We start from the raw sequence: 27,134 nt of genomic DNA on the forward strand, positions 1-27,134 counted from the left end.
ATAGTGTTGTCTAATTTCCAAATTTAGGGGCTCGTGGGTTCGTCTGACTATTGTAATTGTAGTTTTACTCCATTGTGATCCGACCAAGCCTTGGGGGAGATCTTGCATCTGGTTACGGTAGATAGTCCTGATTGGTCAGTGAATATGTAATCTATCCTACTATAAGTCTTGTTAGGATGGAAGAAAAAAAGTTGTCTTTTTTATGGGGGTGTATAAATTGCCATGTATAATATAATTTGTGTATCTTTAGGTTTTTCAATAGTAATGTTGCCGTTCTATTTGAATGTTTAATGTGGGGATTTGTAATATCCATTGTAGCTTGTATAGGTATATTAAAGTCTAATTCAATATTTATAAGGCTTTTTGAAATGTCTAAGAGACAATTGAACATAGTATTGAAGAATTGCCTTTGGTTGGTGTTAGGGGCATAAACGTTTATTAAAGTGATAGCGGTCTGCCTAACAAGAGACCCACTAGTCAAAGAAATCTGCCCTCTGTGTCTGTCACCTTTTGAATGAGTGTAAAAGGGATTGAGTTTCTAATTAAAATACTGACCCCTCTTTTTTAGCTGGGTCTGAGCTATGATAGTGCTGAGTGTATGTTGTTCCAAAGTATTTGGGCTCTTTTTTATATTTAAAATGTGTTTCTTGCAGAAACAAGATGTCAGTGTGTCTTTTGGCTATGTCTGAGAGGGCTTTGGATCCTTTGCAGGGGGAATTGAAATCTCTTGCATTTTAGTAGGGATAAAGGGTGCAAATGATTGGGTCTAATATGTTTCAAGGGTATATATCCATTATATAGGAGAGATGTAGATACGTATATATATATATATATATATATATATATATATATTAAGTTGTTTCTCAAGTGTTAGGAGTTTTGTTAGTACTTCAGAAGATGTCATTTCACAATGCATGGCTATAGCATCACAACAATAAAAACATAAACAGTAAGATGAACAATAATTATAAACTTTCAATAACAATAACAGTATTTGAAACAAAAACATTTCCCTCAACCTAAAGTAAGGCTTAAAGAGATTAAAAAAATGGTGTTTACAACTTTTTAGGGTCATATTTCAAAAGCAATGTATCAAAAATGTTAGGTCTATACCTAAACTCATACTCTTCTCTACAATTAAGTGGAAAAGGAAACAAAAATTAAACCTTGGGTACTTTAGTTCTCAGATTACTCAGAAAGTCCAAATCTTCCCAATTAAGAACTTTTGAATAAAAAAGATACCACCAATCTTCTGGGGTGTCTATAGTGTCCATGTATCCCCTATGTAGACCTAGTGGTCGCTTCTTTCATCCTAGGTCAGATTCCGGTGTGAAGAGTGAATTTTGTGGGCTTGAACGGTTAAGTCTATTCACTATTTTTGCTGAAACTTTTCCTTTCTTAGGCGTATTAACTTGCCATTTTTCTTGGCGGATGATCTTTTTGAGGTGTTCTGCGTGCGGATAGTAGCAGATTCTGTATCCACTGGGGGATCTAGTTCCAATTCTTCACAGAAGAAGGAGATGTCCTCTGGTGTTTTACAAATATTTCTCTTGCTGTCCATGATAACCATAAGTTGTGTGGGAAATCCCCAGCGATAGAGTATCCGTTTGGTTCTTAGCAACAAGGTTAGTGGGGCAAATTCTTTCCTGCGCTGGAGGGTTCTGGAGGACAAGTCTTGGAAGAATTGAAGGACGCTACCTCTGAATTTTATAGCTTGGCTTTTCCTAGATTGGTTGAGGATCATTTCTTTTTCCAAGAATACCTTAAACCTGCTGATTATTTCCCTGGGTGGTGCATTGTCCAATGGTTTTGGTCTCAGCGCTCTATGCGCTCTTACCGATTGGATGTTGTCCGTATAGGAAGAGTCTTTCATCGCAGTGAGTAAGGCCTGCATGTACTCCGGGAGATCTCTAGGTAGAACGGATTCAGGGATGCCCCTGATTCTTAAGTTCTTCCTCCTACTACGTTTCTCTAAATCATCAATTTTTTCCATTAAAGAATCAATGGTTTCCTGTTGGCAAGACATTTTTTCGTTGATATATTTTTTATATATTCTTTAATGTCTTCACTATTTTCTTCCAGCATTTCAACCCTAGATCCTAGAGTACATAATTCCTGTTTTATGTCTGACAGGCAGGTCCTGAATATATCTGTTATATCTTATTTAGAGGCCAGATTTGTTAGTAGTGTGGATAGGATCTGTATAGCATTATCTTGCTGTCATATTTCTTGGCCGTGTGGTGGAGGTGTAGAGCCAGTTTTCCCTTTATCAGTGATGTGCGATGGCTAGGCAGATTCCATATTAGTGAAATAAGAAGGCATAGTATGTGCCATGCCTGTAACTGGTTTGGTCAGTTTATCTTATCTGGTCATTTTCCTAGCCGCCATTTTGTCAGCAACTATATTTAATATGGTTATGTGGTTCTGCCTTTCTCTTGAGTTATGAAAAGAAGTGCGTAGGTCTAGCGCTAGTATAAGCACCTACAGCTCTCTTGAAAAAGGATGCCTAGCCAACCTTAGAAAGATAGCAAATGCAGTTAAGGTTTAGAAGTGAGCGCCCAAAAGGCAGAGGTGGGTCAGAGCATTAAACAATAAAATTTTAATAATACATAACATATTACACAAGATTAAAAATCATGGATCCATGCAAACATAGATAACAATAAGCAATAAACACAATAGTATAAGTTAAAAATTGAATAGTATAATCTAACAGATTGGTACCACATTGAATAGATAGATCAAACAGATTGGTAGAGCGATGGTATTTTATTCTATTTATTCAATGTGGTACCAATCTGTTTGATCATACTATTCCATTTTTAACTTATACTATTGTGTTCATTGCTTATTGTTATCTATGTATGCATGGATCCATGACTTTCTCTTGAGTTACTTGTGCTATGACCACTAATTTATAAGGGTTCGGTATAGACATGTACCCTTCGCAGAAAATAATTTGTATAAATTTGAAGCAGCTAGATTAGGTGATAGTTCTGCTGTTATATATGTACAGTATATTTCCTCTTTGAATAAAACAGTTCAAGCTTTAATGCTCCTTAAGAAGTGAAGATGGGCCTTAAATGTATGCCTACAGTTGTTTTAGGCCTGAACAGGGTATCTTTCTTCACCCCTCTATTTTAGATATTTTCCCTTCTACAATTTGGGCTTTTATTTATGACCAGAATCTTCGCCAATATCCGTGCTAGTTATGGTTTTCCTTTTTTGGAATATAATCCTCTATCTTGGTGTGCCGGGAATCTGTAGGCCTTTATCTGTTTATTTGCTCACGGCCTAAGAGGCTTTTCCCTGCCCGCCCTTGTCTCCCTTGATCTCGTAGCCCTATGGTCTGTGTATGCAGGTAAGATGGCCCTTTTGAGTTGCAGAGGCAGTGATGGCTCTAACGGCTCATATATTTTCGGTCTTTTCATTTTTTATTACAATTGGCAACTTACAGGTGCGCAAAAGAAATGCTAAAGTTTATAGTAAAAGGGGGGTTTTATAATAATCTTCTAACTTTCTTAATATAGATAGCAACCAAAAAATTCCTGTATTTTCTCAAAGGTGATCTAAGTATTTTTCACCCACACAACTCATCCAAAAATAAAATATATATAAAATAAATATAAAACATAAAATAATTAATTTTGTTTGCAAACTGAATTAATAATGTAGGGCTCAAAAAGATATAACAATGTACTAGGTATAAAAATATTTAATTAAACATGAATTCATGAAACTCACGATAAAATATACATCCATCTGAATAGATACAATTAATAAACACAGATATAATTAATAAACAGTACTATATTTTAAAATACACAGTAAATATAAAAATAAAAAAATATATCCGCTCCTTATGAATCAAAACAGTTCCATAAGACTGGACTTTCTCACGAAGAGTGGTAGCAAAAACGATCCTCCAAAGCCTTTTCCACAGGTTAACAGGATAATAGAACTTTTGGGTCCTTTTCAGGAGGTAAGCGTGTCTTGAACGCTGCAAGCCGTCTAGGTAGGAAACAAAATCGGCTGCTTAGATAAACATCAAAGGCTAGTCACAACACCGTACATCAGTACTTACACATCAGTAACCGAAGATCAGCGTAGCGTCCAGCTCTCCGTTCTCCCAAGGGTCCTTATGGAGTGTTCTGTAGAATTTCACCCCACACTTCTTTTCAGGAGCCCAAAACGACCGCCTTACTGGAATGGGTTCACAGGATCACCGGAGAAAGCCAGACAAGCAAACAAACACCTGAACAGATAACGAGACTCTCTTCCTGACTATGGTGCATTGTAGGGGATCACAATGTGATGTTGTGACTAGCCTTTGATGTTTATCTAAGCAGCCTATTTTGTCTGCTACCTAGACGGCTTGCAGCGTTCAAGACACGCTTACCTCCTGAAAAGGACCCAAAAGTTCTATTATCCTTTTAACCTGTGGAAAAGGCTTTGGAGGATCGTTTTTGCTAGTCCAGTCTTATGGAACTGTTTTGATTCATAAGGAGTGGATATATTTTTTTATGTTTATATTTACTGTGTATTTTAAAATATAGTACTGTTTATTAATTGTATCTGTGTTTATTAATTGTATCTTTTCAGATGGATGCATATTTTATCGTGAGTTTCATGAATTCATGTTTAATTAAATATTTTTATACCTAGTACATTTTTATATCCTTTTGAGCTCTACATTATTAATTCAGTTTGCAAACAAAATTAATTATTTTATATTTTATATTTATTTTATATATATTTTATTTTTGGATGAGTTGTGTGGGTGAAAAATACTTAGATCACCTTTGAGAAAATACAGGAATTTTTTGGTTGCTATCTATATTAAGAAAGTTAGAAAGATATTATATAACCCAGCCTTTTACTATAAACTTTAGCATTTCTTTTGCGCACCTGTAAGTTGCCAATTGTAATCAACTCTGTTTTCTTGGAGGTTTGGGAATATCTCCTTCTTAATAGGTGTTTGTTGTAGATCATTTTGCGCTTGTCTTTGTAATTTTTTCTACTTTTGGTCTTTTCATTTTTGCCTCCTCTTGCTGGTCTCACTTTTAGGCAGCTGGTGGTGTGGATTGCCTCGGTCTATGTGACTCCATTTTGCGGAGAATCATTTTTTTGTCCGACCTTGTTGCGGAGCTCCGGTGTTACGCTGCCATTTTGGCTGCTGCCGGCTCTGCCCCCCCCCAAAAAAAGTATATTAATATAACAGTGTTGGTTATGCAAAACTGGGGAATGGGTAATGAAGGGATTATTTATCTTTTTAAATAATAAACATTTTCAAGTAGACTGTCCCTTTAATATAGATTATACAAAGACGTATATGATGTTATCAGTATAACTGAAACTTGGTGGGATGATTCACATGACTGGGCAGTTAACTTAGAGGGGTATACATTATTTAGGAGGGACAGGAATAATAAAAGGGGTGGAGGATTTTGCATGTATATTAAACCTGACCTTAAACCTACAATAAGGGAAGATATTTATGATACAAGTGACAATGTAGAGACCCTGTGGGTTGAAATAAAGAGTGGGGGGAAAAATCCTAAAAAAATATTACTAGGAACATGCTACAAGCCTCCCAACATTAGTGACCCGGAGGAAACTCAACTACTTATCCAAATAGGTAAGGCTGCTAATAACAGTGCTGTAATTATGGGAGATTTTAACTACCCTGATATAAACTGGGCCAATTAAACTAGTAATTCAGCTAAGGGGGATAGATTTTTAAATGTTCTCAGGGATAACTTCTTGTCACAATTAATAGAGGAGACAACTAGGAGTAAAGCTATATTGGATTTAGTGCTATCAAAAAATACAGATATAATATCAAACATAGAAGTTAAAGAACATTTGGGTAACAGTGATCATAACATGGTCACATTTGAAATCTCTTTTCATATGCAGTGTTTTAAAGGCTTAACTAAGACTTTTAATTTCAAGAAAGCAAAATTCAACGATTTAAGGAAATCATTAAATAATATAAATTGGGACAATGTATTTTCTAATAAAAATACAGAGGATAAATGGATAATATTTAAAAATTTGTTAAATAAATATACATATCAATACATAACATATGGTTATAAAAATAAAAATAAAAAAACTAAGCCGTTATGGCTAAATAAAAATGTGTTAAGAGAAATTAGGAAAAAACGTAGGGCATTTAAATTATTAAAAGAAAATAGTACAGACTTAGCATACAATATTTATAAGGAATGTAACAAAGCATGCAAAAAAGCAATCAAATTAGCCAAAATTGAAAATGAAAAATTAATTGCCAAGGATTCTAAGTCTAACCCTAAAAGGTTCTTTAAGTACATAAATAGCAAAAAATCTAAGAAGGATAATATAGGTACATTAAAATGTGTGGAGGATAGCATGATAAATAATGACAGGGAGAAGGCTGAGGTACTAAACCAGTTTTTTTCTTCAGTATACACAAGAGAGGAACCATTGAATGATACTTTGGAACAGAATAGAACATGCCAGTCCATACCACTAACTGGGTTTTGTTTAGAGGATATCAGGAAAAAACTAAAAAATATTAAGGTAAATAAAACTCCAGGCCCAGATGGAATACACCCAAGGGTGTTAAGTGAATTTAGCACTGTTATAGACAAACCTTTACTCTTAATTTTTCAAGACTCATTATCCTCAGGCATGGTACCCCAGGATTGGCGTAAAGTTGATGTGGTGCCACTCTTCAAAAAGGGAAGCAGGGATGATCCAGGAAGCTATAGACCAGTTAGTCTGACATCAATAGTGGGGAAGATATTTGAAGGGATTATAAGGGATTATATTGATGAGCATATTCGTGTAAACAAGATTATGAGTTCTAATCAGCATGGCTTTAGGAGAAATAGATCATGTCAAACTAATTTAATTAGATTCTACGAGGAAGTAAGTAAAAATATAGATAAAGGGGAATCAGTTGATGTGATATACTTAGATTTTGCAAAGGCATTTGATACAGTGCCACATGAGAGATTAATGCACAAAATTAAGGGACTGGGAATAGCTGAAAATGTTAGCTCATGGATAAATAACTGGATAAAAGATAGGGAGCAACGAGTAGTAGTAAATGGATCATACTCAGATTGGACAAAGGTAATCAGTGGCGTCCCCCAGGGATCAGTACTGGGCCCTGTTCTTTTTAATATTTTTATAAATGACTTGGAGCAAGGATTAAATAGCGACATCTCTATTTTTGCAGATGATACTAAGTTAAGTAAGGTCATTAGGTCAGAGCAGGACGAACTCTCTTTACAAAGGGATTTGCTAAAATTAGAACTATGGGCAAGTGAATGGAAAATGAGATTTAATACGGAAAAATGTAAGGTTCTACATTTTGGAAGTAAAAATAAGCAGGCTACGTATTTTTTAAATGGGACAAGACTTAGCCAAACACAGGAGGAAAGGGATTTGGGAGTAGTAATAGATAACAAGCTAAAGATGAGTGCACAATGCAGGGCAGCGGCTTCAAAGGCTAATAAGATACTAGCATGTATTAAAAGAGGCATTGATTTAAGGGAGGAAAGCATAATTCTGTCATTATATAAAGCCCTGGTAAGACCTCACCTTGAGTTTGGAGTGCAGTTCTGGGGACCGATTGCTAAAAAAGATATTGCAGAACTAGAAAAAGTTCAGAGAAGGGCCACAAAGCTAATAAGGGGATTGGAGAAATTAACCTATGAGGAGAGGCTAGCCAAACTGGGTCTGTTCTCTTTAGAAAAAAGGCGCTTGAGAGGTGACATGATTACTTTATATAAATATATTCAAGGCCCATATACAGAGATGGCAGAAGCTCTTTTTATTCCAAGAAAATTGTTTCTGACAAGAGGTCATAATTTAAGGTTGGAGGAAAGGAGATTTAATCTCCTGCAACGGAAACGTTTTTTCACTGTAAGAGCAATAAAATTGTGGAACTTATTACCAAAGGAGGTAGTGAATGCCAATACCATAGATACATTTAAAAATAGTCTGGATAAATTTCTGTATATAAACAAAATTCATGGATATGATTGCTAGTATTAAATGGGTCACATTTTAATGGGGTTATTTAAGCTTAACTGGAGCTTTTTGTAAGTATTTTAGATTTGTATAGGTTGAACTCGATGGACTTCAGTCTTTTTTCAACCTTATCTACTATGTAACTAATCTCTAAACAGTTGAATGGTAGAACTAATGTCAAGTGGAATATTCATTTTATAGTTTAATGTTAAAAAAAAAAAGTCTGAAAACTGTATTGCAGTTGGAGCTCAACATAGCTGGTACAATTTATAAAAAAAGGGAAAATGTATAATTTGTTTCTTGTTAAGTTAGTTTTACAAGGTAATGTTAAAAAGCTCCATTTATATGAAGTTTTAAGATCGGTTGTTTTTTTTAGTTTTGTAGCTATGAAATCAAATCAAAATTTTAAAAAACATCTTTGATTATATGTTATACATATAGCCCTGGGGTAAAGATTGATAAAGCTTTCAATATTCAATTACTTTTGCATGCAATAATAATATCAATGATAATATACACTGTGCAGCTACTTTATTAGGTACAGCTACCTAGTAGCGTATTGAGCCTCCTTTTGCCTTAACAGCCTGAATTTGTCTAGGCATGGATTCAACAAGATGCTGAAAACATTCAGGAGGTATTGTGTACCATGCAGACATGAGTGTGTCACGTAACTCTTGGAGATATGATGGAGGTGTAGGCCTGCAGCAAATAGCCATTTCCAGCTCATTCCAGATATGTTCAATAGGATTGACATCTGGGGACTGATCGGGCCACTGCAGCAAAGAAAACCCATTGTCATGTTCCAGGAACCATCCCTTAGTGATGTGGGCTTTGTGCACAGGTGCATTATCCTACTGGCAATAACCATCTGCCTGAGGATAAACTGTCAACATGACAGTCAGCAACAATGTTTAGGTACCCCTAGATTCAGACGGGAATCTAGGGGTATCAATGAACCCAACGTGTGCCAGGAAAACATTCCCTACACCATGACCCCACCAGCTTGCAGTTTTCATCAGACATGACAGGTCCATGGATTCATGCTGTTTTCGCCAAATTCGGAGTCTGCCATCAACATCACGCACTAGGAACTTTGACTCGTCACACCAAGCAACCTTTTTTCAGTCTTTGATGGTCCAGCGCTGGTGTTGTTGTGACCACAGAAGGCATGCTCTCTTCTCTGATAACGGTACCTGACATAGCCGTCAGCTGTTATAGCCCATCCGTGACAAGAAGCACCTAGTGGTGCATTGCAATATGTTTTTCTCTGCACCAAGGTTAAATTCTGATGTGATTTGCACAATTGTGGCCTGTCTGCTTGCACAAGTATAGTCATCCTCTTCTGACCTCTTTCATTAACAAGTATTTTTCTTACACAGGACTGCCGCTGACTGGATGTTTTTTGTTTATAGCACCATTCTCAATACACCGTTGAAACTGTGGTACTTGAAAAATTCAGGAAACACTTTGTCCAGCACGTCTTGCACTTACTATCATGCCAAGTTCAAAGTCCATTAGATCACTGCTCTTCACCATTCTTGCTGCGAGTGGTATGCTTAACTGATAGTAGGAAGGTTGTTCTGCTGTATTTATACCAAAACTGTGGCCATGTGATGTGCAACATAGTGGAACGAACCATTTGTCCGCACAGCCGGGCTGTTCCTAATAAAGTAGCCGCACAGTGTATATAACATGTTTAAAATCAGCGTAAATATACTATGAATAGTTACAGCTAAAGTAACAAGAAGTAGACCACGTATCACAAATATAATCTAGAATTTACATTTGTATTTTTCTTCCCTTTCTTTTATTTCCTAAACTGGCTTTGATGTTTAGTTCAGGTTTTATTAGGATAATGAAACATTTGGGAAAGAAGATACAGCACAGAAGTCCAGCACCAGAAGCCAAGATGGCAAATATTTCCATGGCCACCATATATTTCCCTTTGGTGCTAAGGTAGGCTGGGATGAACGAAATCCAAACGCTACAAAACACCAGCATGCTGAAGGTGATGTGCTGAGCTTCATTAAATGTGTCCGGCAGTTTCCTAGCCATAAAGGCTACAAAAAAACTTAGTAAAGACAAAAAACCCATATAGCCAAGCACAAGGTAAAATGCTATGGTAGATCCTTCATTACATTCCACTATTATCTTCCCAACCTCTACTTGTGTATTATAGTAAGGGTATGGTGGAGAGAATATGAGCCACACAACACATATCATAACCTCTCCAGAAGAGCAGATAAAAACTACAGAACTGGACACTGTTTTACCAAACCGTATGCTAAATGTTGAGGAAGGTTTGGTAGCTTTAAAGGCAAAGATAACAAGAGTTGTTTTAGCAAGCACACAAGAAACTGAAACAGCAAAAGTATTTACAAAGACTACTTGCCGAAAGAGACAAGAGATCTTTGTAGATTGTCCAATAAATAAAAAGGGACATAGAAATGATATCATGAGGGAAAGTAGAAGGGTGTAGCTGAGATTCAGGTTGTTGGCTTTTACAACTGGAGTATCTTTGTGTTTAATAAATATCAATAATACTATAGAGGTGACAGCAACGAAAACAGCAGTCAAAAGTGCAATGACTAAACCCAATGGTTCTTCATATGACAAAAAATCTATGCTCTTCGGGATACACTTATCCCTCTTCACATTTGACCACTGATCTTCAGGACAAGGCAAACAGCTTCCCATATCTGAGGAAACAAAAGAAATATGAAGTTAAAGAGATGTGAAAATCAAAATTAAACGTTACTGATTATATCCAGGAAAAAAGAAAGAAAGAAAATTAGACTGACAATCCAGAAGAGGCGACATATGTAATAGTTTCTTCTACATGGCTAGCTTTTAAATTCTACATAAATGTGTGTGCCATCCAACTAAACTATTATAAATTAAATCATGGCCTATGAAAATAGATGATCTCTTGGAAATATACAGTATGTAAATGTAAAGTCAATTCTTTAAGGTGGGGTAATTAATTAATGATATGGAATATAGCAGATAAAAAGTGCCTACAAACTAAGCACCAGCTATGCCATTTGGTCCACGCATAAATATGTTTTTGAGCACCTGGTGCCAAAAACCCTTGAATGAGAATGCTAACTGCTTTAGAAAATCATTTAGGTAACATAGATCCCATGACATTTTCCAGGATAGAGAGATGGATGTGACTAAATTTTTTTTTTTTTTTAATATTTTTATTGAGGGTTGAAAAAGGTAAGCATACAGGTATCACACATGAAGATAAATACATTCATTTAGCCTATATAACAATGGGTTGTCACAGACATTGGTATTTGTAGCTAGCACACAGGAGGAAGTGATGAACCTTAGAATAGTAAATTGTCTAAGAAAAACCTGTTGTGTAAAATATAAAATATCACATGTCAACCCTCATATTTTCCAACCCCCTACAACTAATGAGGCCCCTTTTGGACCCCCTAGAACAAAAAAAAATATGCATTGGGGGAATATAGTAATATAAGGCAACTTTTGGACCTTCCAAATGCTATTAAACAATCAAAAACCAAACGTGTCAATATGATCTATACAGTGAGTTTTTTTCCAGACTGTAAAGCTTCCATCATAGCCTGTCATAAATGACATCATGGCCCCTCCTATTTTTCAGCCTATTTAAACTTCCCATCTCAAGCTATCATTGCTTGATTATTTTGTTCACATAGAGTGTAGTTGTTTCTGCACCTGCTTGCTCTAGGACAACTTCCTGTGATTACTTCCTGTTTACAGTTCAAGTCAAGCCTCTGCTGTATCAGGATCTCTACACTAACTGAAGCTGCTTTTCCTTTCACTATATCCAGCTCACAGCTCCTCTGCATGTTTCCTCTCACAGCAGTTGTTTGTTACCAGCATTTTCAAGGACTACAACCAATCACAAGTATTTTCATTTCATACAATGAACTGTGCTATCGCCTAGATTACGAGTCTTGCGTTAGTCTTAAAAAGCAGCGTTGAGAAGTCCCAACGCTGCTTTTTAACACCCGCTGGTATTACGAGTCTGGCAGGTACAGGTGTACCGCTCACTTTTCTTCTGCGACTTGAGCTTACCGCAAATCCCCTTACATAAATTGCGTATCCTATCTATTCAATTGGATTTTCCTAATACCAGTATTACGAGTCTTGGAAGACGTGAGCGGTACACCCTCTCCTGTCAAGACTGTTACCGCATTTAAGTCTGTAGTTAAGAGTTTTATGGGCTAACGCCGTAACATAAAACTCTTAACTAAAGTGCTAAAAGTACACTAACACCCATAAACTACCTATTGTACCTATTACAATAGATGTACAAGATGGCGTCCCTTGAATTCCAATTGGCTGATAGTATTCTATCAGCCAATTGGAATTAAGGTAGAAAAAATCCTATTGGCTGATTGGATCAGCCAATAGGATTGAACTTCAATCCTATTGGCTGATCCAATCAGCCAATAGGATTGAGCTTGCATTCTATTGGCTGTTCCAATCAGGATTTTTCCTACCTTAATTCCGATTGGCTGATAGAATCCTATCAGCCAATCGGAATTCAAGGGACGCCATCTTGGATGACGTCATTTAAAGGAACCTTCATTCGTCGGTAGTCGTCAGAAGAAGAGGATGCTCTGAATCGGCTGGCTTCAAGATGGACCCGCTCCGCTCCGGATGGATGAAGATAGAAGATGCCGCCTGGATGAAGCCTTCTGCCTGTCTGGAGGTACTCTTCTGCCCGGATCGGATGAAGCCTTCTGCCCCTCTGGAGGACCACTTGTGCCCGGCTGGGTGAAGACGGCTCAAGGTAGGGTGATCTTCAAGGGGATAGTGTTAGGTTTTATTAAGGGGGGATTGGGTGGGTTTTAGAGTAGAGTTGGGTGTGTGGGTGGTGGGTTTTAATGTTGGGGGGGTATTGTAATTTTTTTTACAGGTAAAAGAGCTGATTATTTTGGGGCAATGCCCCGCAAAATGCCCTTTTTAGGGCTATTTGTAATTTAGTATAGGGTAGGGAATTTTATTATTTTGGGGGGCTTTTTTATTTTATTAGGTTGATTAGATTAGGTGTATTTAGTTTAAAAAAATTGTAATTATTTTATTATTTTCTGTAATTTAGTGTTTGTTTTTTGTACTTAAGTTTATTTAATTTAATTGTATTTAATTGTAGTTAGTTTAGGTAATTAATTTAATGATAGTGTAGTGTTAGGTGTAATTGTAATTTAGGTTAGGATTTATTTTTGTACTTATTTTAACTAGGAAGTTATTAAATAGTCAATAACTATTTAATAACTATTGTACCTAGTTAAAATAAATACAAACTTGCCTGTAAAATAAAAATAAACCCTAAGATAGATACAAATGTAACTATTAGTTATATTGTAGCTAGCTTATGGTTTATTTTACAGGTAAGTATTTAGTTTTGTATAGGATTAATTTATTTAATTGTAGTAATTTTATTTTGTTTTATTTAAATTATATTTAAGTTAGGGGGGTGTTAGACTTAGGTTTATACTTAGGTTTAGGGGTTAATACATTTAATATAATAGCAGTGACGATGGGGGCGGCAGATTAGGGGTTAATAAATGTAGGTAGGTTGTGGCGACATTGGTGGAGGCAGATCAGGGGTTAATAAATAGTATGTATGTGTCAGCGATGTTGGGGGCAGCAGATTAGGGGTTCATAGGGATAATGTAGGTGGCGTCGGTGGCCGGAGCGGCAGATTAAGGGTTAAAAATATAATGCAGGTGTCAGTGATGTCGGGGGTGGCAGATTAGGGGTTAATAAGTGTAAGATTAGGGGTGTTTAGACTCGGGGTTCATGTTAGGGTGTTAGGTGTAGACAAATTTTATTTCCCCATAGGAATCAATGGGGCTGCGTTAGGAGCTGAACGCTGCTTTTTTGCAGGTGTTAGGTTTTTTTTTCAGCTGAATCTGCCCCATTGTTTCCTATGGGGAAATCGTGCACGAGCATGTTTAGCCAGCTTACCGCTATTGTAAGCAGCGCTGGTATTACAGTGAGATGTGGAGCTAAATTTTGCTCTACGCTCACTTTTTAGAGGCTAACGCCGGGTTGAAAAAAACCTGTAATACCAGCGTTGTTTTAAGTGAGCGGTGAGAAAAAAAGGAGCGTTAGCACGGCAAGCCTTACCGACAAGAACTCATAATCTAGCCGATTGTCTTCATTTGAATAACTTGCTACTAATTATTTGTTGCAAACTGAAGTTAAAGTTTGTTACTGATTCAAACTGCGCTGCTTATTATTTCAACCTTAAAGGGATACTGAACCCAAGTTTTATCTTTCGTGATTCAGATAGAGCATGCAATTTTAAGCAACTTTCTAATTTACTCCAATTATCAATTTTTCTTCATTCTCTTGCTATCTTTATTTGAAAAAGAAAGTTCAGAACCCTGGACAGCACTTGTTTATTGGTGGATGAATTTATCCCCCAATCAGCAAGGACAACCCAGGTTGTTCATAAAAAATGGGCCGACAATGAGCGCGATAACACCGCAGACAGCTGTAGGAGCTGAAGGAGGCGGACATAGATTACAACGGCACGCATTGAAGGTGAGCGCCATGTTTTAGCATTGCAAACACACGAATGACGGGCTAGCCTTATACCACTATTGCATACAGCTTGGAACACATAGACCTGAGCAGCGTACACACCGAGTGGGGGACTCTCCTTATTACTGCTGGGCACATAGTGACAGGTGTCGCTGTGGAATCTCTACAGGGGACATATCAGAAAGTCTGTGCACACTGACCACGTGGCATAGGGAAATACTGTTTAATTACACATGTTTGAAATTCACTCTCCTGTAGTGGAAATTTGAATGACGATCGCTCCAGATCCTTGCCCCTTGGCTCAGAGGTAGAGCTGTGAAAGCTGATAAGGAGTGTTCCTTCTTATTTTTGTCTTTTTTGCTGCTGGACAATTAAATATCAAATGTACAGACGCCTATAACACCCTGCCTCCCCTCTTACTGTATACCATTACCTACAGGGAAATAACTACACCTAAAAGCATCTGTAAAGTTCACTGAAAGAGATTTGAGCAAGAAGAAAAGTTGTTTAATACCTGAATAAAGCCCCCCTGCATAAACAACTACAAGCTGTTGACAGGGATTCTAAGCTCTGGGAAGGAATACAGCCCTGGTAATTATCCACTGAGACCTTTAAAATCAGGCAAAGGTGACAAAAATGTGAAAAATAACCCAAATAAGATGAATATGTTCTTTAAAACGTCACAGGCATTAACAATGGAGGATGGAGAAGTATCCCAGGCACCAGAAGAAACAGAACACTATCAAGATGCAACAACAGATATCCCACTCACAAGAGCTGATTTAAAAGATCTCCCTACAAAGGGAGACTTCACCTCATTCATACAGCAGGTTGGCCGCATGATTAAGGACGGGCTGGCAGAGGTGAGGAAAGAGGTTAATGAGCTTGGAAACAGAATGGAATACTTAGAAGAACAGTCAGAGTCACAAACATCTGACATGGACCTCATGAACAGAAAACTCCTATCTCAAGAATCCCAAATTGCTTTCCTACAGGAAAAATTGGAGGATTTGGACAATAGAGGGAGGAGGCAGAATATAAGGGTAAGAGGACTACCAGAAAGAATAACTCCTGAAAATCTGCACTCCTCCCTCCAGGAACTATTTAAGAATATATTAAATGAATCTACCTACACTGAAATCCCACTCGATAGGGCCCACAGGGCTCTGAGACCACAACCCAAAGAAAAAGACCCCCCAAGGGATGTAATTATAAAATTCCACAAATATCTGGATAAAGAAAGGATAATGAAAGCTTCGAGACAACAACAACCAATTTCTTTTCAGGTACAACTCTACTCCGATCTCAGTCCACTCACGTTGCAAAATAGAAAAGAAACAAGGTTTTTGACACAACATCTCCAAGACAACGGAATTCCTTACAGATGGGGGTTCCCCTTTAGCATTAAAGTACTGAAAAACAACCGCATTTATGTCTACAAATCAATAGAGGATCTGGAAGACTTCTGTACTCAACTGGGAATAACACAGCCATCCTTACCGTCCATACATGAGTCAAAAACACCTGCAACTACCAACCCACTACAGCAAAGACCACGTTGGCAGACAGTCCAGCGAAAACGCCCAAGGACCCCTGCTACAGGTGAACCATCAATAGTTCATGAATCTGATGAAGGCTGATTTGTCGTTCGGCATTTAGAATCTTGACATTATGGAGAAAGCCAGAAACCAGAAGTGAAATTTTGGACTATCTAAGGCTTGGTGAGGACATCTCTCATCTGATCAGGTAATACCGTATGTTGTTACTTTTCTTACGTTGCTCGGAACATCTGAGAGACAGACATTGAACTGAATCACTAAAGATTGAGCAATAAATAAAGGATATCATATGGCACCTATATTACAGTAAAGTCAATAGATTTTGCAGCTTTAGCGTGTTAATAAAATCAATAGAGCTTGCTGATTATTTGCCTAAGAAGTGCTCTGAAAAGTTAAAGATATATTACTAAATTAAAAAAAAAAAATAAATAAATAAATAAAAAAATAAAAATAAAAAAATAGTAGAATGATATGCATATGTGACAAATGTTCACACTCTGTTCCCCTAACTGTGTCTAGACCCATAGAAGTCTTTGGATCCCCCTAACCTTTTCTTTGTTTTTTCTTATCTCTCCATTGAGAGGATGGTATTGATAATTAGAGTTATAGTTCAAATGTTAATATTGTCATATATGGTTACCATGACATGTTTGAATTTTTTATATTGTTGGTCACTGTCACTTGAAAAGTATTATTGTAATGCCTACTGGATAGAATTAATGTTCAGCAAAGAACTAAAGCAGACTGAATTGCTAGTTAATGTCTCATGATATAAAGTTGATTTCACAAAACTGTAAAGGTCTGAACTCCCCTACTAAAAGGTCAATTGCAATGGCGTGGTTTAAAAAATCACAAGGATCAATAGTGTTTCTACAAGAAACCCATTTCCCCAAACATAAAGAAACAACACTCTATTCCAAAATCTACACCCAACAAATATTCAACTCAAATCCCAAAAAAAAGAATGGGGTTGGTATTTTAATAAGTAAAGATGTCCCATTTCAAATTATAGATCAATTTTCAGATGAAGATGGTAGGATCCTGATATTAGTGGGCACACTATACAACACTCAGCTAACCTTAATGAACATATACACGCCCAATATAAACCAAAACTGTTTTTATAATAAAGCTTTAGCTAAACTAGGAGAAATGCAGAAAGGTGTAGTAATAGTGGGCGGAGATTTCAATATCACACTGAACCCCCTTCTAGATTGCTCCACAGGAAAGAGTCAAATAACTCAGAGAAATAGGGCATGCATTACCCAAAAATTAGATACTCTCTTATTAATAGATGTCTGGAGGTTACACCATCCCAGAACACGGAGCTATACCTTTTATTCACATCCAGGTCACTCCTATTCCAGAATAGACTATTGGCTGTTGGATCATAATCATATAGCCAATGCCACAGATACAGAGATACTGCCAATATCATGGTCGGACCATGCATCTATCACGCTGGAACTTGGATGGCCCTCAATGCCCTCACGCCAACCTCTGTGGCGTTTGGACTCCGCCTTACTGCACAACCCACTTATCAAACAACATATAGGGGAACACATCACAGAATTTTTCCGGCACAACACCTCCTCGCACACAAATAAGATTAACAATTGGTTAGCACATAAAGCTACTATTAGGGGAGAACTAATTAAACAAAGAGCAACCCTACGTAAACAATATGACACAGAGTATAAAAAATTACTCTCTGCTTTAAAGCTAGCAGAACAGAGACATAAACTTGATCCTGCAGATGATGAACTTACACAGTTGGTTTGTGGAGCTAGGTCAGCCTTTCGGCAACACCTACAAAGGGATGCTAACAACAAGGCATTTTATCTAAAAAAATTGTATTTCCATAATAACAATAAAGCAGGTACATGGTTGGCGAAAACTTTAGCAAAAAAAAGTTATCAGGCCCACATTTTTAAAATAGATAATGACAAGGGTCAGATAGAGACAGAACCAAAAAAAATAGCGAATGTATTTGGGGATTACTACGCCAAATTATATAACATAGCAAAGCAAGGAAAACCAGAGAATCTATGCTCCTTAAGCCAATACTTAGACTCAGTAGATGTCCCAAAAATCTCCACGCAAGAGTCTGACACCCTAGACTCCCCATTTACACTGCAAGAAGTCTTAAAAGCTATAGAGACACTACCCAACAATAAGAGCCCAGGCCCAGATGGATATTCAAATGATTATTATAAGACATACAAAGCACTAATTGCACCTCACCTACTAAAAGCTTTCCAACATATTGATGAGGTGGGTAGCTTCCCAGCAGAATGTCTGGAAGCATACATTTCGGTGCTCCCCAAGCCAAATAAACAAACTCATTTACCAAGTAATTATAGACCCATATCATAACTTAATACGGATCTCAAACTTTACGCAAAAATGTTAGCAGGACGTATAAATAAAATGTTACCCCAGATTATTCACCTTGACCAAGCAGGTTTTGTCCCAGGGAGAGAAGCGAGAGACAACACCATTAGAACACTACAATTAATTGACTATGCTAAAATTAATAAAATAGGAATGGTGGTTGTCTCCGCTGATGCTGAAAAAGCGTTCGATCGCTTAGATTGGAGCTTTTTGCAAGCAAAATGGGATTTGGGGAAATTATTATAAAAAGAATCTTTAGCTTGTACCAAAACCCCTCAGCCCAAGTAAAAGCAAATAATATTTTATCAGATACATTTTTCATTCAGAATGGAACCCGACAGGGATGTCCTTTGTCCAACCTTCTGTTTGTGTTGAGCATGGAGATCCTGGCCCAAAAAATTAGACAAAACGAGCAAATCTCAGGCATCAAAATTGGACAAAATAATTATAAATTGTCTCTATATGCAGACGATGTGTTGCTCACACTGTCTAACCACACAGAGTCTATCCCAACAGTGTTGAGGGAGTTTGACGAGTTTGGGGTGTTCTCTAATTTCCTTCTAAATGATCAAAAATCTGAAATTTTAAACATCTCTATGTCAAGAAAACAATACTCGGAATTATTAAAAAAGTGCCCATTCATACCACAAAAAAAAGCCATCAAGTATCTGGGGATCTACCTGTCACCCAGGCTTAGTACCTTGTTTGCTAAAAATTACCAAAACCTATACAATGAGCTAACCAAAGACCTAAATAGGTGGAACGACAAATCGATCTCGTGGTGGGGACGTATACAGGCAGTGAAAATGACTATGTTACCAAAAATTCTTTATATGCTCCAAACGGTGCCAATTGCACTACCTATCTTATTCCGCAATAAGCTACAGAAATTTTTAAATAACTACATTTGGGGCAGAATTAAACCGAGAATCATTAAATCCACGATGTATAGAACCACACAGGAGGGGGGATTGGGACTCCCTAACATTGAGATGTACTATAAAGCAAAATGCTTGCAAAGAATACTAGATTGGCACCGTAACGCTGAAAATAAAGCCTGGGTGGCACTGGATTCCCATATCTTGAAGACTCCCTCCCCCGGGGTGCTGTGCTGGGTGGAAAGAAAGAGCCGACCCCCATGGATTAGGTCCTATCCACTATACCACCATACTTTCGATATTTGGGATAGTACTATAGCAAGTAATAGCCAAATATCATCCCTAAGATCCCCGATGTCCCCAGTTTCCCCTAATGCAGAATTACACGGGGGCTTGGAGCAAAAACTAACCAGACAACTTAACTGGGAAATGGGTTACACGCTACCTATAACCAAATTCCTAGCTAATGGTAAACTAAGGCAAAGATCAGACCTTGATGGGGTACTGGGGGGCGCTTTCACGAAATGGCTGAAGTATTTTCAACTCCAGCACTTGCTGGCCACGTCCCCAGACAGAGAAAAACTAATTAGACAGCCCACCATGTTTGAACAACAGTGTCTTGGTAATCAACCACTGTGCCATACCTTGGCGTGGGCAAAGAGGGCATTGTCGCTCAGTGAGTTGAGCGTGGCCCCTAACTACAGAAGTAGATGGCATAGGGAATTAGGACAGGAACTAAGTGAACAGGATTGGAAACATATTACACAGAATACTAGAAAATCCTCGACTTCGGCTAGGACTTTGGAATTAAACTTCAAGGTCCTGACGAGATGGTATCTCACCCCAGCGAGAATTAAGACAATTTATCCGACAGCCTCTGATATGTGCTGGAGGGGGTGCGGTAGCAGGGGAACCATGATACATATCTGGTGGTCCTGTGATAAACTACAACCATTCTGGTTACTAATAGGAGATTTTATTAAATTAATCAGCAACCAAAGCACCGAATATCAAATCCAACCCGCGACAGCCCTACTAAACCTACTCCCAAAATGTAGTTGCAAAATTAGGAGGAGACTAATACAGCTAGCTCTAAACACAGCAAAATCCCTGATAGCTTCTAACTGGAAATCACGGGTGGTCCCCACATATAGGGCCTGGGAAATGTTAATGAACCATACAATCCAACTGGAGGAGTATGGCTATTTTATAAGAAAGGATATGGAAATGTTTAACAACATAAAGTTTTACTGGGAAACGCGAATGCACATACACTGAAATTCTGCATATGACCTCAGGAATACTATAATAAATAGGTGAGTGAAGTCTCTGGGGCAACCTAATGGATGTTACATAGACATGTAAATATACTCTCTAGCTGAATTGGACTTTGGCTTCTGCATAATGATAGTGACCAATTTTTGTTTAGTTTTGAATTGACTTGTTTTATGTTCTTTGTTAGTTATAAAAGTTATCTCATAAGCATTTCAAAGATAGAAATTTTGGATGTTAAACCTATGCAAAGCACAGAAGGACATGCTGGTCTGTAAGCAATGTGATTTTAAATGCATTTCCATGTAATGTCTCATTTTTCATCCAATAAAAATTTTTATAAAAAAAAATAAAAAAAAAAATGGGCCGACATCTAAACTTACATTCTTGCTTTTCAAATAAAAATACCAAGAGAATGAAGAACATTTGACAATAAGAGTAAATTAGAAAGTTGATTAAAATTGCATGCTCTATCTGAATCACAAAAGAAAAAATGTGGGTTCAGTGTCCCTTTAAGAAAAGGAACTGCATTTATTTCTCTAACTAAAGGAATTGTTTAATCATTTCTAAACTAACTTACTTTGGAACTTATTGCACAAACTGGATTGTGATTTCTTTTACTTGTACATATTTGCCTTTTTTGATTACAATAATCTTTGGACTGCCTCATTTTTACAGCAAGATTAATTTAAAAAAGGTTACTAAGTAATTCACTTATCCTGCTTTTCAATTTAATCAGGATAATCTCATTCCTTAGCTGTTCTCATGTGTTGCTGGAAACTGAGAATACTTCTGTATTAACTGCAATATTAATTAACCCACTGATTCATTATTAACCTCTGGGTATCAAATATTGCTACAAAACTATATTTGTATTCAGATCAAACTCTTACATAATAATCAAGCCATTTGTGCTGATTTAAATGGATCCAAATGAAATAATCAATTTACTACATTAAATCAGAAAATAGACTATTTAGCAAGAGGTCTAAGAGAAGTTCAGGCTGAAAACAACACACTTAAGGGTTTGATAAAATATATTATCACACCTAAAACACCAGATGTACCTGAGCCACATATTAATCCACCTGAAGTATTTTCTGGAAAGAGGTCTGAATTTAGAGATTTAAAAAATTTCTGTTATTTACTATTCTCTATGAAACCCAAAACTTACCACACAGATAAGAGTATGTACTACCATTTCCTATCTGTCAGGAGAACCACATGCTTGGGCAAATATGTTTTTTGAAATGAATGATCCAATTCATTCATTGGATGATTTTTTTTGCCACTATGGCAAGTTTATATGAAGACACAAACAAACAGTTAAATGCTGAAACCAAACTGTGTTCATTGAAACAGGGTAAACGAAATGTAGAGGACTATATCACTGAGTTCCAAATGTGGTCCTCTGACTCTCAATGGAACGAGATAAGCCATAGGAATCAGTTCAGGTTGGGTCTGTCAGGGAACTTAAAAGATGAGCTATCAAGAATAGACATGCCTGATACCCTAGATGGATTGATAAAATTATCAACAACGATTGACCACCACCTAAGAGAGAGTAGAGCAGAAAGACTATCAACTGATACTTTTCAAAAAAGATCTCCACTGTATACTGATAGACAACTCACAGGATCCACACCCATGGAGATTGGTGCCATTAAAGGACCACTGAGCCAAGAAGAGAAAATTAGAAGAAGGACAGCCAACTTCTGTCTCTACTGTGCCAGCAAGGAACACACTGTGTCCACATGCCCTGTACTAACCAGACAAAAGAAGGGTAAGATAACAGTTATCAATACCATATCTCCAACAAATATTCCTACTCATCTAACTATGTCTCTATCATTACAGTGGGATCAACAACAAGCCATGACTGAAGCCATAGTAGACTCCGGAGCATATGGTTGTTTTATTGATTCAAATTATGTAAAGTTAAATAAAATACCCCAAGTGTTGAAGCATAATCCGTTATATGTTAAGGTTATTGATGGTTCTTTTATTCATAAATTTCCAATCACACATCATACAATACCACTTCTTGTCAATATTGATAATGGTCATACCGAATTTATCACATTTGACATAATTCCAAAATCACTTCACACTGTTATTCTAGGATATCCCTGGTTGTCTAAACACAATCCTAACATAAACTGGAACACTAATAAAATCAGCTATACATCAGAATATTGTAAAACTACTTGTTTTCCACAACATTCCATATCCTCAATTCAAACATTGTTACCACCTGAATATCAGGATTTATCGGATATTTTCAATTTAAAAGAAGCTGAATCACTTCCTCCACATAGGATATACAATTGCCCTATAGATCTTGTACCAGGTTCACAAATCCCTTTTGGAAAAAAATTTCCATTGTCCCAAAAGGAACTCCAGTATCTGCAAGATTATCTAGATGAAAATCTTAAAAAAGGTTTTATTGTTCCATCAACAACACCAGCTGCTTCAGGCATATTCTTTGTTACAAACAAAGATAAAACAATCAGGCCCATTATAGATTACAGGGCATTAAATTCAGTAACCATTAAAAACAGGTATACACTTCCACTCATTCCCGAACTTCTAGAACGCCTGAATGGTGCCACAATCTACACTAAACTAGGTTTAAAAGACGCTTATAATTAATTAAGAATGAAGGAAGGGGATGAGTGGAAAACGGCATTCAGAACAAGATACGGCCTGTTCGAATATAAAGTAATGCCTTTCGGCATTTGTAATGCCCCTACTACATTTCACTATTTTATAAACAACATATTCAAAGATCTTATTGACATATGTGTAATCATCTATCTCAATGATATTCTGATCTACTCGAGAAATATAGAAGATCATATTAAACATGTACGATGGGTACTCACACGTTTAAGAGATCACAGACTATTCGCTAAATTAGAGAAATGCCAATTTCATGTGAACAAGATTAAATTTCTGGGATATATAATTTCGCCCAATATGGTCCAAATGGATCCAGATAAGGTTTCAGCTAAAGTTAATTGGCCTATTCCCACATCAGTTAAATCTTTACAGAGATTTATTGGATTTTCAAATTTTTACAGAAAATGTATTTTTAATTTCTCTGCAATAACTAAACCTTTAACCAGTTTAACTAAGAAAAATCTGAAATTCAAATGGACTCCCGCTGCAAAAGAATCTTTTCATTTACTTAAACAAAGAATCATTACAGCACCTATCCTAAGACTACCGAATCATAATAAGGAATTTATTGTTGAAGTTGACGCCTCAGATTCAGGTATTGGAGCAGTTCTATCATAATATAGTGATGAAACATCCAAACAACATCCAATAGCCTTCTTTTCTCGAAGACTACTACCAGCAGAAACAAATTATACTGTTGGAGACAATTAATTACTGGTGATTAAATCTGCTCTCGAACATTGGCGTCATTTATTAGGAGGAGCTACAATACCTTTTAAGATCTACACCGATCACAGAAATGTAGAATATCTCAAAAAGAACAAAACCTTGACTTGCCATCAAGTTAGATGGGCCCAATTCCTAGATAGGTTTGACTTTTCAATTACTTATAGACCTGGAACTCAAAACATCAAGGCAGATGCCCTCTCCCGGATACATGATTCACATCCAAATGTAAAGGAATCAAATTATATAATAGGACCAAATAAAATAATTGGATTTGCAACACCCTTCGACAAAGACATTCTCAAGGCCTTAACTACAGATTCCTTTCCGGACAATGAATCATTGGAAAAAGCACCCTCTGGATTGTACTACCGAAATAATAAATTGTATATTCCTAAAACACTCAGAAGATTAATTTTGTCTCAGTTTCATGATAATCCACTTTCTGGACACCAAGGAGTTAAGAAAACAATCAAATTAATTAGAAGAAGCTTGTGGTGGCCGCTCATGGATGACACTATTCACGAATATGTGGTCTCATGTGAGACTTGTGCCAGGAACAAGTTAGAACGAAGGAAACCTTTTGGTTACTTAAATCCACTACCTATTCCTGATATGCCATGGTCATTAGTCTCAATGGATTTCATAGTCGAACTGCCACCATCAAACCAATATACAACTATTCTAGTTGTAGTTGATCATTTAACCAAGCTCGCACACTTTATTCCACTAAAACATCTTCCTACCGCAAAGGAGACAGCTACAGCCTTCCTTACCAATATAGTGAAACTACATGCATTGCCAAATACTATTTTAACTGATCGTGGTAACCAATTCACTTCGAACTTCTGGAAAGCTTTGTGTAAAATCCTAAAAATTGATTCACGCCTTACAACATCTTACCACCCACAGACAAATGGGCTTACGGAAAGGGTAAATCAAATACTTGAACAGTATCTGAGATGCTATGTGTCACACCTGCAGGATGACTGGTTCACATATATAGAAATGGCCAAATTCTCCTATAATAATTCCATATCTAGTTCTACCAAAACTACTCCATTTTATGTAACCTACGGATACCATCCTAAAAGTATCACACTATCTAATGTAGATAAGAGTACTCCAGCAGCTTAAGACTTCACCTCTAATCTCAAGACTGCGATGACTCAACTACAACAACACTTAAAGGATGCCAAATTGAATCAGAAACACTACTATGACTTAAGACATAGGCCAAGCCCTCAATATAAGTTAGGAGATCTAGTCTGGCTATCTACTAAATATTTAAAACTAGATATTCCTTCAAAGAAATTAGGTAATCAATTTATTGGTCCTTTCCCGATCAAGAAGCGTATGAATCACTCCACCATGGTCCTGGATCTTCCAAATTCATACAAAATCCATCCACCATTCCATGTCTCGCTACTTAAACCCCATATATCACATCCTCATTTCAATCTTGAGCGATCTGATCCTCCACCTGTACGGTTTGCGGATCATGAAGAATACCTGGTGGATACTGTGCTGGATTCTCATCTCAAGAGGGGTCGTTTAGAATACCTCATCAGATGGAAAGGATATGGTCCTGAGGGGGATTCTTGGGTACCTGATAAGGACGTTCATGCTCCCGAATTGCTGAGGACCTTCCATCTCCATTATCCTCTGAAACCCTGTTCTGAATCCTCAGAGAGGATTCCTTGAGTTGGGGGATCTGTAAAGCTTCCATCATAGCCTGTCATTAATGACATTATGACCACTCCTATTTTTCACCCTATTTAAACTTCACATCTCAAGCTATCATTGCTTGATTATTTTGTTCACATAGAGTGTAGTTGTTTCTGCACCTGCTTGCTCTAGGACAACTTCCTGTGATTGCTTCCTGTTTCCAGTTCAAGTCAAGCCTCTGCTGTATCAGGATCTCTACACTAACTGAAGCTGCTTTTCCTTTCACTATATCCAGCTCACAGCTCCTCTGCATGTTTCCTCTCACAACAGTTGTTTGTTACCAGCATTTTCAAGGACTACAACTAATCACAAGTATTTTCATTTCATACAATTATTTGTTGCAAACTGAAGTTAAAGTTTGTTACTGATTCAAATTGCACCACTTATTATTTCAACCTTAAGAAAAGGAACTGCATTAATTTCGCTAACTAAAGGAATTGTTTAATGATTTCTAAACTAACTAACTTTGGAACTTATTGCACAAACTGGATTGTGATTTCTTTTACTTGTACATATTTGCCTTTTTTGTTTACAATAATCTTTGGACTGCCTCATTTTTACAGCAAGATTAATTTAAAAAAGGTTACTAAGTAATACACTTATCCTGCTTTTCAATTTAATCAGGATAATCTCATTCCTTAGCTGTTCTCAGGTGTTACTGGAAACTGAGAATACTTCTGTATTAACTGCAATATTAAATAACCCACTGATTCATTATTAACCTCTGGGTATCAAATATTGCTACAAAACTATATTTGTATTTATTAAGATCAAACTCTTACACAGACATATAATTAATAGACATTAGAAAAATATATATAAACCATGTTCAACTGACAATTTTTAGGATCATAAGAAGATAGACATCTAGCCTGTTGTACTGTAAACCCTCTATATGGCACATGAGGCCAATTATGGACCTCTCAGTACTACTGAAAGTATAAAGTTACAAAGGGCTATCATTGGCATTGTGAGACTACTCGAGTCTCAAAGGGGAACCTCTTTTTTTCTATTTTTTCTATATATAGATAACAAGATCTAATTGGTATAGCATCTGGGCCCAATATACATTGAATAGAAGAGGAAGTCGCTGTCAGGACTTTCATTGCAACATCTATGTTAAACCATTTTAATGGTTTGTATGTAAATATAGATAATACCAATCTATATATAGCAGTGTTAGGCATTTAGAATGAATGATAAAAATCCCTGACCTTATGAAACTACTTTATTAAAGGTTAAGGTTAAAAGGTATGCGTATTTTGGTAATAGTTAGCCACCCTATTGGTGCAAAACCCTATGTAACAACCAGTCACAC

At 36.9% G+C, this 27,134-nt stretch overlaps 1 protein-coding gene across 1 annotated transcript in view; it reads right to left on the minus strand.

Moving 5' to 3' along the window:
• Positions 1-9,804: 9,804 nt before the first annotated feature.
• The window catches only part of LOC128652687 (vomeronasal type-2 receptor 26-like), a 115,265-nt gene continuing 97,935 nt past the window's right edge, over positions 9,805-27,134 (minus strand). The window contains exon 4 of the mRNA XM_053705618.1: positions 9,805-10,724. Within this exon, the coding sequence (XP_053561593.1) occupies positions 9,805-10,724 (920 nt within the window). The remainder of the gene's footprint in view (positions 10,725-27,134) is intronic.

This window comes from Bombina bombina, chromosome 3 (assembly GCF_027579735.1).
Source record: "Bombina bombina isolate aBomBom1 chromosome 3, aBomBom1.pri, whole genome shotgun sequence".
Lineage (NCBI taxonomy): Eukaryota > Metazoa > Chordata > Amphibia > Anura > Bombinatoridae > Bombina > Bombina bombina.